At 41.3% G+C, this 12,854-nt stretch overlaps 1 protein-coding gene across 1 annotated transcript in view; it reads right to left on the minus strand.

Moving 5' to 3' along the window:
• The window catches only part of LOC147726456 (complement component C6-like), a 563,575-nt gene that overhangs the window by 24,603 nt on the left and 526,118 nt on the right, over window positions 1-12,854 (minus strand). Inside the window, exons 16-17 of the mRNA XM_086960580.1 lie at window positions 10,880-10,961; window positions 2,284-2,522 (exon numbers count right to left, since the gene is read on the minus strand). Coding sequence (XP_086816706.1) covers window positions 2,284-2,522; window positions 10,880-10,961 — 321 coding nt within the window. The remainder of the gene's footprint in view (window positions 1-2,283; window positions 2,523-10,879; window positions 10,962-12,854) is intronic.

A 12,854-nucleotide genomic window follows, 5' to 3' on the forward strand; every position in this document is an offset into this window, starting at 1 on the left:
GATCAGCACATGCGCGCTGCCTAGGCGAGACCTATAAACTAGAAAGATGCTGTGAATGCCAGTCCTGTTTACGTCACCCAATTAACCCCTTCTACGCTGATGACGAGCTGGGCTCGTCATGGCGTAGCCTCCTCGCACGCTGATGACGAGCCCAGCTCGTCACGTAAAGTGCGTTTTTTAAAATCTCAGCGTGCAAGCGGAATTCCGCTTGCGCGCATGAGGTTAAGGTAGCATAGGGTGACCAGATGGCTTGGATTTCCCCAGACAGTCCCGGTTTCCGGAAATCTATCCCGGCACTTTATGCACTTTTAAATATATGTCCCGGGTTTCTAGAGGGTTGAGTAATGCTAAGTTAGAAACATAAAAGGCTTTAAAGACCAAACCTCTTTTTTTGCAGTTTTATAGTGTGAGCCCAACCCCAAGGTATTAGTGGCTTTACATGACTACCAATTATCATACACAAGGTCACAGGAGGTCAGCTGGAGAACTCCCAGTGGAGAGAAGAAGAGGGACTTGGGCATGGAGGAGGTCATGACACGATGACATAGCTTATGCTTTTAAACATAAAGTCTTCTTGTAAATAAAGGCTTGAAATGAACAAGAGTTTAAAGCCTTCAGAACAAGTCTGCGCTAGCCATCATTATGCTTGATACACCAGGTTTACAATACAAGATAACTTTAAAAGTAAAAGTATCTTCAATACATCTATTCTGTTACATCTCTAAAAGTAGCACAGCTTTAGTATGGAATATTTTTTTGAACTGCAAACTTCAGAACAGTTTTCAGAGTTTTTGAAGGTCACTGTCACCACATTCTATGCTGAAAACATCGGCCTGTCCTGTCTCTTTGTGTGCCGAGTCTCTCCCCTCCCCCCGACCCCGATTGCAGTCTCCACAGACATAAACAGCCACATGCATCATTGTTGAGGTTTGCGATTTCTTAATTGCGAAAATTAAGGAATCGCAATTAAGAAATCGCAAAAGGCTATGCATTAAGAAATCACAATTTTTTTGAGATTTCTTAATTTTCCTTAATTGCGATTCACAATTTGCGAATCGCAATTAAGGAATCCCTTCCCATTGATTCCTATGGGCCTAGAGGCCTAGAGGCCCATAGGAATCAATGGGAAGTCATTCTCAATTTGCGATTAGCAATTTGCGAATCGTAAATTGAGAATGCAATTTCAAGAGTGCAGGGGGGGGTCCAAAGGACCCCCCCTGCGCCCCTGAAATATAACTTTAAGTGCATTTTTCACACACACATGCCCCAAGGGCATGTGTGTGTGTAAAATGAAACTTTCAAAAATGCACCTTTGTGCATTTTTTTAACTTTTCGCAAATTACCATGAAGGTCAACTTAATGGTAATTTACCTCTCCCTATTTGCGAATTCGCAAATTGAAAATGTTCATGCATTGCATTTAAGAAATCTAAAATTGAGATTTCTTAAATGCAATCGCAATTTTAGAAATCGCAACATGATTGCGATTCCTAAAATTGCGAAAAACATGATGCATCCCAATTTTGTCAATTGCATTCGCAAACGGCCGAAAATTGCGAGTCGCACCGTTTGCGAATGCAATTGACAATGATGCATGTGGGCCAAAGTTACTATTAAATTATTTGTTTGTGAATACCGAAAAGAGTAAACTTACCCAAAAGAGTAAGTTTACCTTTGTGAAGCAGGTGTGTGTGTGTGTCTGTGTTTGCGTGTGTGTTTGTTTGTGCACCCCACACTCTTTCTTGTATGCCCATTCCATATTCATTATAATCTATTAGTCCTCCTTCTATGTTTGGCCTGCCATGGTTTTTCCTTTTGAAACTCTGGTCACCCTAGGTGAAAGGAACTTACATTCACAGTATATGAACTGATATTTTCCTGTCCCAGAGGTGGAACACACCTCACAGGTAAGGGCTGAGATGAGGATGATGGGCATACAAATTATTACAGCTGTAGTTTTGATCAAGAAATGTTATTGAAAACACTTTTTGCATCTACTGAATGAAAACGCCATTTTGTAATGAGCAGTACCAAATTAATCATTGTTCTTTCTAAAATGACGCTAATTCTGTGTATATTTGTTCATCAAATACAATGTTTTAGCCACAAGAACGAAATGCTTTCTTCTATTACCTATGCATGTGTACATTGCATGCAGATAATATGCTACTAATGTAGGATTATTATAAGAAATTACAGACATATAATCGTATGTCTTGTTTTACTTTAACATTGAAGAGACCACAAAGGTCTAAATGACTGCCTGTGACTCTGAAAGACTCACCTGCACACTTTTCCCAGTCGTAGCACACGTCATACCCGCAGGGCGCCTGTACTGTGCTGTTTACAGACAGCTGTATCCTATCAAGGACCCAGCTCAGATTGACGTCTTGGCAGGCCCCAGAATGCAGGAAATGAAGTTGCTTTTCTCCCAGGCACTTCTCAGCCAAGTATTCACAGCTGGATTTTGTAAAAGTGCTTTCTGTAGCTGCATCGAATATACACAGGTCTTCTGAATAGTGACTACGAAAAAAATAGAAATAATTTATCCGAGGAGAAAAGAGGGCTATACTTGAAATTTACCGAACTCTGTGTTGCTTTAAAGCTTACACTAGATAAGGGAAGACAGTCATTTATCTAGATACAGCCAGGACTGGAGCTAATCCTAGATATGGGAATGATTTAATATGATCCCCAATTCACGTTGAATAAGCTTCTCAAACCCGCACAGCACAATTTCCCAAATGTATTAGATTAGACGCAATAGGTTTTATAGGTCGTTCAGAAGATATACTTAGGCCCCGATTTACTATGGTAAAGCCTGCGGGCTCACGATGCAGTGTGGCGCAAGGAGTAGTAGTGAACAGCTTTCACGCGCAACAGTTTTTTTGCACCGAAAGTTGACACCAGTGCAGAGCGGAATGCCACTGCTTTGCATATCGACAAGCCATGAAGTTATGCAAAGTTGGCATAATGGTTTGATAACAGGAAAAACACCACTTCGATTTCCTGCAAAGTAAAATCAGCTAAAATCACTGAAAGTAGCAGCACCTGGCATTATTCTGTGTAAAAGGGGAGTTCCATGGGTATTGCTGTGGGTGTTTTCACGCAACATCCATGGAACATGACACATTCCCAGACTTACAACGTTTTGTATAGCTGGGAATGCGTCAGAATCCTACGCACGCCTAGTGGTGGAACAAGGAGAAATACTTTTATTTCTCCTCGTTTTTTTCCTCCTTCTATGTGGGCTGCATTCTGCAGCAAGCATAGAAAGAGGAAAATGCCATTGATTATTGGTTTTGTGCAGGAAGGTGTCCTTTCCTGCACAAAAACAATAATCCCCGCAACGCAGGCACCCTTGCAACACGATGCAAGGGTGTCTGCATTGGTGCATGGCTGCTGTTTGTGCGCTGGCGCCGGGGAGAAGGGCAGGGATATGCTGTATCTTGTACATAAGGCGCTTTCCTGCCCTTTTATTTTGATGCATGGCAGCGCAGAAGGAAGGCGTGCTGTGCTGATGTGTGACAAAATATAGTAAAGGAGGGCCTTAGTGTGGAATGAAAAGAGGTGTAAACAACAGGCATGCGTTTGGGTGGGTGACAATGTGTTATTTTTTTCGATGCACAATATGTGTAATATTCGAAATATTTGCTCATATTATGGAATCCACCCTTGAATTTTGAATGTGCAAATATCATGCAAGATAGCACTCAATAAGAACTTTTACATTGTGTTATTCGCTTTCGCACCGCCGCTGATGCCAATGGCGTGCATAACACTGTAGCTAGGACAGTGTGCTATTTGATCTGTTATTTTCACACAGCATTGCTCCACACGATTTTTAGTAATTTGGACATTAGTCTTCAAAGACATCATGGTCTTTCACAGTATCCTTTAGCATTATTTCTCTGCTGTGGTAAACCATGCTGTGCCTGAACGTAAAGTGTGTGATATTCCTTCAGAGGTGCTTCTGGGTGCTTGAGGGTTCCTTCTCACTACCAGGGTGTCGTGTTCATGCTGTTTGCTGGGCGGCACACCAAAACACAGGACACAGGTTAGTCAGGTATTCCTTTTATTTGCACATCGTACAGCGTCCCGTCAGCACGTCCTTACTCGTCCCCGTCCTGGTCATCGTGTGTCCCTTTCTCTGTGTCGTCACCGGATCTGGTGTCCGGTGGCCTGGTCACCCTGCCTGAGGACCCACAGGGTCCTAACGCCCTACTGTCCGTTGCCCATACTGTCAGGTCACGACATCTCCCCCCTTGTTGCAAACAAATGTTCGTGACACATTTACCATAGTCCTCATTCACAGTTATATGGATGGAGGTGAACGAGAGAGAGAGTGAGAGAGAGAGAGAGAGAGAGAGAGAGAGAGAGAGAGAGAGAGAGAGAGAGCTTGTCACTCTACATCTCTTCAATGAGTCTCTGCTATTTACTGAATGTCCTTCGTGATCTAATGTCTCCATCGCTTCCTTGTCCTCTATCTTCCTCCTTCTATGCGGCTGCAGTTGCCGCTGCCATTTTTCTTTCATCCGCCTTTAGCTCCTTGACACGCTATCTTTTCCTTGTTGTTTGTTGTCGGTCGGAGACAGCCATTATCATCAATCCTTTCACTTTCGTCACCGCCAGTGAATCCTTGGAGAACCGGTTGTCTTAATATCGACCTTGTTTCTTTCTGTCTCACCACCTTTGGTCCTGGCCGTGCAGTGTCCCTTGCCTTGATCTTCCTTGGTAGTGCCTGTCCGCTCTGCTCATTGTATGTCTTTATCCTTTCCTTTTGTTGCTGTCACGTTGCTCCTTTTTATCCATTTTATTTTCTTTGTCTTTGTGTCTTTTCTTTTGTTTTCTTTTCTTCTATGTTCTCCTTTTCTCTTTTCTGTTTCTTTGGTGATCTTTGTCCCTCTTTTCTTTGTTATTTCTCTTTTTTTGTCTTTTCCTCTCTTTGGCCTTATCTCTGGCTTTTCTTTTATTTTTACTTCTTTCTTATTCGTCCTTTTTTTTCTTTTCTTATTCGGCCTCTTCTGGGCTTTTCTAGTCTTCTTCTTCCTTTTTTTTTTTTTTTTTGCTTTCCTTTTGTCTTTTCTCTTTGTCCTCTTTTCTCTCTTCCTTTCTCTTTCTCTTTTCTCTTTATTTTCTTCTTATCTCTTTATCTTCTTTCTTCTTCTTTATTTTCTTCTTATCTCTTTATCTTCTTTCTTCCTCTTTATTTTCTTCTTTTCTCTTTATCTTTTTTCTTCTTTTCTCTATATTTTCTTCTTATCTCTTTATCTTCTTTCTTCTTTTCTTCTTCTTTTCTCTTTATTTTCTTTATCTTCTTTCTTCCTCTTTATTTTCTTCTTTTCTCCTTGTCGATTTGTCTTTTTCTTCTCTTCCTTTCACTTATTGTTTTCCTTTTTCTTATTGCACCGTCTTCTTTCTTTCTCTTGCTGCCCTTTTTCACTTGTGCGCACTTTTTGCGCTTTATTTATTCTTTATTCTTCACTCAAACTTTTATTTTCTTTCTCTTTTCAGACCTTTTCCATTCTTATTTTCGTTTTCTTACTGTCTTTTCTTCTCTGTTCCTTTTTTTTTATTATTCGCGTTCTCCTTAATTCACCTTGTCTTATGCTATTCTTCTTATTTGCCCTTTGCCATGTCTGTTCAGTTGTTTCCCTCTGCTCTTTTCTTGAATGTCCCATTCATAAATGTTTATCATAAAAGTCTTCTTGTAGCAGCTACACCCCTTGCCACAACTGTCTTTTGCTGGGTGAGTTCAAATGGCGGTAACCTGCAGCTGCCCTGTCACTTCTCTGGCTCTTCTCTCCAGCTAGCAAGCTCCAGATCTTTGTTCTTTCCGTCCTTATTTCGTCTCCTTAGTTTGTCTTTATGTTCTTTTCATTTCCTTCCTTTCCGACGTTATTTGGCCTTAAAATGGCCGCTCCATTCTTTTTGTCCTTTGTTCCTCATTCAAGATGGCCGCCACCGTTTCCGTGCACTTTCGCGGTCACAATTGCATTGCCTGTTCATAAGATGGCCGCCACTTAAAATATAGTTTCTCTTCTCTTTTTTTTTTTTTGTTTGTCGTTATTATTTTCATTTCGCATCAACAGTCAATGATGCTCTCATCAATTATCCAGTCACTGCTGTATTCTAAATGTCCTCAAGCCTGGGCCCTGGCTGACACAGACATACAAGATCACTTGGCCGTGTACACGTAGGTCTCCCCTAACGCACAGCCAACCACTCGTAAAGAGTCAGCATCTCTGCACCCTTTTCGCCGGGGCCGGCCCACCGCTGTTCTCAGCGCTGTTCTCTTAACTCGCCCCATTCAAGTATGGCCGCCGGTGCTCTTGATACTCTCGCGACGGCCTGCGCCAGCCTCTTCCACACATCTCGCGAGAGCTCGCTCCACTAGTTTCTAATCGCGCTCTTGTTTTCAGCGCTTACCGTGGTCGGCTGGATCTGCTCTCGGAGGCTGTCGAGGTGTATTCCAATGTTTCTTCTTCTTTTCCATCTAAGTCCCACTATTTGCGCATCCATGGGTGTTCCTTTATTTCCGATGGCGCCTCGGTGGACACGCGTCGATCCGTCTCTTGACCTCGTCGCCAGTTGTCGTGTTCATGCTGTTTGCTGGGCGGCACACCAAAACACAGGACACAGGTTAGTCAGGTATTCCTTTTATTTGCACATCGTACAGCGTCCCGTCAGCACATCCTTACTCGTCCCCGTCCTGGTCATCGTCTGTCCCTTTCTCTGTGTCGTCACCGGATCTGGTGTCCGGTGGCCTGGTCACCCTGCCTGAGGACCCACAGGGTCCTAACGCCCTACTGTCCGTTGCCCATACTGTCAGGTCACGACACAGGGGCCCTATAACAGATACGGCATATTTTTCCTGTTTGCACCATGACGCACCTTTAAAGAGATGTGCCATGTACAAACATGGAAAGTGCGTCCTATTATGAAGAATGAACTGCCCTTAGGGCAGCCGCAAACTTGTACTGCCCTGAGGCAGTGCTTGCAAGTGAAAAATGGAACAGCTGCTTCAAAGCCGCTTTGTGTTTCACTTTGCAGTCAGCAAACACTTTTAAGAGGGATTAGAGATGCCCTTGCAGGCGGGTGCAGTGAGTGACTGCACCTGCCTGCAAGGGGATGTCTGCGGGGGTCCATAGGACCCCGTTTCCCCCTTCAGGGAGGGCGCGCTGACAGAGCACAACCTTTTTGTGGTGCACTATGCACCTCCTCACAGTTTCTTTGCCTTTGCACCTGCGTCCATAATACAGCACAGGTGCAGAATTAAAGCGATTCCTCATTTGCATGGTGAAAATGATGGAACACCCTCTTGAGATAGGGCTACGTGTGCACCAGCATTATCTGTATTACAGAAGGGGCTGCACAACAATCTGTGGCCCCTTCTGTAATACCAAGTCACCCGTGGAAGCACAAAGCAGGCGCACATGACCATTGCGCTCCCCGGGGCACTTTCTATAATACGGCCCGATAGAATAGGCCGCAAGTGCTGGTGGCTGTACCAGCACTTGAGTATATATAAACCTCCAAATCTCCAAATATAAACCTTGTGCATGGGGGCGTGAGATTGTTTATAGACAGGCATTTAAGGGGGTATCAGGTGGATGATCTCACAGTACATCTCAAAATCCAAGCAGACATTTTAGATTGCAGATTGTTTGTGATTGCTAGTGAAGCAAGGCTGGGTAAGGAGAACTGTTTTTTTCTCCATGCTGGATGGCCGCCTTAAAACTACAGCTTATAATTTGATGAGTGGCGATGAGTATAAAAAGAAAACTGACAATCACTCACTCTTTGGAGAGGTTTTGCATTGTAATTAGGTTTACCCTTCCCATAAGAAAGGTTCTAGCAATGCTAATGCCAGAGTTTCCTAACCCTGTACACCAGATCTACCACTATAGCACTTGCCTCAAGGGCCCGGGCCCTCATTAAACTAAGGAAATGGACTACTGTTAGAAATGGGAGTCTCTAGTTCCCAATGGTTTGTACCTTTGTCCAAACAGGGACCCTTGCTTCTAGTCAGGATAAGGGGGATACACTTCTAAAATAACCCCTGCTTACCCCCTTTGTAGCTTGCCCAAACAGACAAGCTTATCTCAGAGGCAGTGTGTAAAGCATTTGTGAACACATACAGTAATACAGAGAAAACACTACAAAAGGACACAACACCAGTTTAGAAAAATTAGTAATCTTTATCTAAACAAGACCAAGTGGCAAAAATCCACAATAAAGTATCAAAAATATGGCTCTTAAATGGTAGAAACAGTTCCGTTCACTGCAAGTTGTAAATGCAACACTTTCCCCACAAAGTATCTTAGATGCATCACTCAAAAAAAACAAAAGGGTTGCAGCGAAGGTAATGCATCAGTTCCTTGCTTCGGGGGAGGCGATGCATCTGTTCCTTACTGCCGCGCATGGGAGAGGATGCGTCTGTTCCTTACCGGAGAGGAGGCGATGCGTCTGTTTCTTACTGTGTTCCGGTTACGATGCAACAAGATGGCACCTCGATGCATGGTGATGATCCGGTGCGATGCAAAAAATGGTGGCTCGATGCGATGATCCGATGCAATGCATGAACCTTTGCAGCCACACGGCAGGCGCTGCAACAGGTTTCTCGGCAAATGTTCCGGGACTCAGTGTGGATGCGGCACACTTCTTCCTGGTTGCTCGGCAAGGCGTCGGAACCCAGTGCGGGTGTGGCACGCTTCTTCTTCTTGCGTCGTTCTTCCAGCTACCAGCGACAAACAGTCTCTAGAGGTCCTAAACAGCAGCAGGCACCTCTTTGCAGGTTGCAATTCCCAGCAAGAAAATTCAGGGGAGCTGGTGGTGATGTCTTTGTGTCCCTGAGACTTCAGAACAGGAGGCAAGCTCAGTTTCAAGCCCTTGGAGATCTTTTCTTCAAGCAGGTGACAATGAAACAGCAAAGTCCGTTTTCTCCTTTCCTTTGCAACAAGTAATCACTGCAGGCCAACCCCAAACAGCAAACAGAACAGGGGCAGTAATCCTCCTCAGTTTCTCCGTTTCCTCTCCTTGGCAAAGGTTCCTCTTGATTTCCCAGAAGTGATCTAAAGTTCTGCGTCCCACTTTTTATACACATAAATCCTTTGTTCTATGAAGACAGAGAGTGTCTGTTCCCAGCCAAAACCAGTTCTGTCCTCTCTGGTGCAGCTTCCTGGCAGGAGGTGGAGACAGCATTGTTGAAAGCAGACCTGGCCCAGGCAAGTGAAAGGAAATCTCCTCCCCCTACTCTAAATTAAACCCAAGTCCATTTAGCCCAGCCCTGACTCATCAGACTGCCAGGGCTGCTACCCTCTCCCAGCCCCTGTCGCTCACAAGCCAGACATGCAATACACAAACCTAGCAGAGGCACACTGGATGGTTAGGCAAGAAAATACCCACTTTCTAAAAGTGGTATTTTCAAACACAGAATGTTAAAATTACACACACAAAAAGATGCACTGTGACTTTCTGGGTTCAGGCCTACTAAACTTTATTTTGCAATCTTGTTCCCTGGGTCAGTTATGTTTATAAGATGTTATAAGCAAACTGGCCATTCTGGCTTAAGGGAACAGATAGCCTTGCAATAGTGAAAAACAAAATTGGCAGTATTTCACTATTAGGACATGCCACCCACATCTGGGCATGTCCTAGCTTTCACATACAATGCACCCTGCCCACAGGAGTACATTGGGCCTACCTTAGGGGTGACTAACATGCAGAAAAGGAAAGGTTTGGAGACTGGCAAGTGTGTGCAATTGCCAAGGCGACATGGCAGTCCCAGACTGCACACATGCTCTGCAATGGCAGGCCTGAGACACATTTTACATGCTGCTTCTGTGGGTGGCACAATCAGTGCTGTAAGCCTACCAGCAGCATTTGATTTACAGGCCCTGGGCATACATGGTAAGGGGGTGGGCGCACACTGACTCACAATCCAGCACTCAGTTTGCCCCGATGCATCATAATAAATGCAGTGCATGATAACACTTTCTTTGGTGTCAGGTTTTAGTTTTTACCCTTTGTTGGTGCAGCCATTGCTGTGTATCTCTAGACACTATTCAGTGAGATGGGGGTCACAGTTTTGGCTGTCTAAGCAAGATCTCCAGATTTATTAGCCCCATTGGTGGTTCTAAAATATGAATATCAAACTATCCCCAAATCTGAAACTACCAAAGTTTTCTGCTGATAGAATTGTGTCACTCATTTCAGCTACTGACATCCTCTCAGTGGTTTAGCTGCTTGTCATATCTATCTTGGACTAAACGTATGTGGCTCTGGCTAATGTTCCTAAGTGCTTGCTTCCTTCAAGGCACTGCTGGATGCTGGGACTAGTATCTGAGGATGAAGTAAACTTAGATCACTATAATTCTTTCAAATCAGCAGCGGTTCGATTGGGAATGAGACTGTGTATCAAGGTGGCCTGTCTTGCTATTAAGGCTACTGGTTTGTGTTTCTAGGGGAGTCTGAAAACTATAGTTTGGTAGCAGAGAATGCATTGGAGAACTGACCTACTTTAAAGATTTTCTCTTTCTTTGAAATGTAGCTTAATGTGTGGGTTGGCTTCACCAGCTTGTGTTGACTGTTTGTTTAAGCTTGATTATGTTGCTATCCTGTACAGTGCTTGTACTTCGTTGTGGGATGTCCCTGAATATTTATTAATGGGTAAAAATGAAACATTAGTCAACAAATATTGCCTCTAGCAGCACATTTACATGTTGGTCATTCTGGCTTGATACTTATTTTTTGGTATCAGATGCTGCATGTCATGCTTGTGTGCCACAATTAAACCAGTTTAGCATAACCAATGCATAATTTTAGAAACAAAATGATATAAACTCCCCAAAAATGTTTCCTGTAAACCATTCTCTTACCTGCAGTCCTCTTGAGGAGACATGCAAACACATTCAGATCCAATTTCCTTTTGCCCTGGGTTACATTTACCCAATGGTCTATCTGTAATACAAATAGATAAGTACTAGAACATGTTCAAGGATTTTGGGACTATCTGACCATGTTATTATTATAGCATTCATTCCACAAGCCCCTGGCATGCTGATTCAGGCACAAACAGCAGTTTGCGCCTGAATCAGGATTCTAAAAATTGTGAAATTACTATTCTTGATTTTCCCTACTTTAAAAACATATTTGTACTGATTTGATCAAATTCTGCAACTTCTCCAGTTGGAACAACATGTTTGGCATATTTCTTTACAAAGCAGTCAATGCATGTATCTTTCTATACCCGTTTTGTCAAGACATTAAAGCTTGAACTGGTGTACAGACAAAATATCGACTCCAAAATATCGACTGGATATAATATCGAGTTTTAAATATAGACTGGACAAAATATCGACTGGACATAATATCGACTACAAAAATATCGTTTTTCAGGTAAGTGAAGTAATATCGACTGTATAAAATATAGATAGCAAAAATATCGAATTTTTAATAATATATAATATTTTATAGTGTATTTTTATGTAATAATATGTGTGAAAAGTGTGTATTAATGTTATAAAATATTTTATTAAATGAATTTTGTTTTTATAATAATTGCGTAATGTAATTCTGTAGCGGGTTGTGGGTTTATAGGGGAATAGGGTGGGAAGTAATTTAATAATAATTAATTAATTAATATATGTTTGTTAATATTTTTAATTAATAATTAATTGATAATTAATTAATATTAATTAGTTAATTAATTAATATAATTGTGTACATATTTTGTATTAGTAATTAATTGGTAATTATTTATTTGTAATTAGTTAATTACATTAATTAGAGTACATTTTTAATATATATAATTTTGTGTTATTTTTAAGTAATTAATTGGGAAAAAATAATATTAATTATTAAAATAATTATAGCTAATGTGCTAATATATTAACTTTATTGTTATTGTTAATTAATAATTAATTGGTAATTAAATAATATTGATAAATTTTGGGTAAAGGAGCATTTTTAGGGTTCAGGGTCAGTTTTCAGTTTTTGGGTAAAGGGGCATTTTTAGGGTTCAGGGTCAGTTTTCAGTTTTAGGGTAAAGGGGTATTTTTAGGGTTCAGGGTCAGTTTTCAGTTCATGGGTAAAGGGGCATTTTTAGGGTTCAGGGTCAGTTTTCAGTTTTTGGGTAAAGGGGTATTTTTAGGGTTCAGGGTCAGTTTTGGGTTTTTGGGTAAAGGGGTATTTTTAGGGTTCAGGGTCAGTTTTCAGTTTTAGGGTAAAGGGGCATTTTTAGGGTTCAGGGTCAATTTTCAGTTTTTGGGTAAAGGGGTATTTTTAGGGTTCAGGGTCAGTTTTGGGTTTTTGGGTAAAGGGGTATTTTTAGGGTTCAGGGTCAGTTTTCAGTTTTTAAATGATATTTTTGCAAGTCGATAATGTGACCGTCGTTACTCTTTGGAGTGGGAATAGTATTTTTGACACTTCTGGTATTGTACGCTAATATAATAGTATCCTATTTAATTATAGTATGTTATTATATATATATGTTTTTCAAAATATGATTGTAAAAAATTATTTTTATTAAGTTTATTTATTATTTAATTATTATAATTTAATTTAAGTATTTTTAAGTATATTTTAGTAATTACATTTTAATATTAATTTAATTAAACACGGTTTTTAACAAAGTCGATATTTTTTATAACTATATTATTGTAAACGATATTTTGTACTCGATATTTTTGTACTTACCTGTTTGTAGATACAAACTCGATATTTTGACTGTCGATATTTTGTCCACGATATTTTTGCCAGTCGAAATTTTGACCCTCGATATTTTTTCAGTGATCCGCTTGAACTGCATAACCAACGGTTATCACAGACTTCATATGTTGTCACTTTTTCTTG

This window comes from Lissotriton vulgaris, chromosome 3_1 (genome assembly GCF_964263255.1).
Source record: "Lissotriton vulgaris chromosome 3_1, aLisVul1.2, whole genome shotgun sequence".
NCBI lineage: Eukaryota > Metazoa > Chordata > Amphibia > Caudata > Salamandridae > Lissotriton > Lissotriton vulgaris.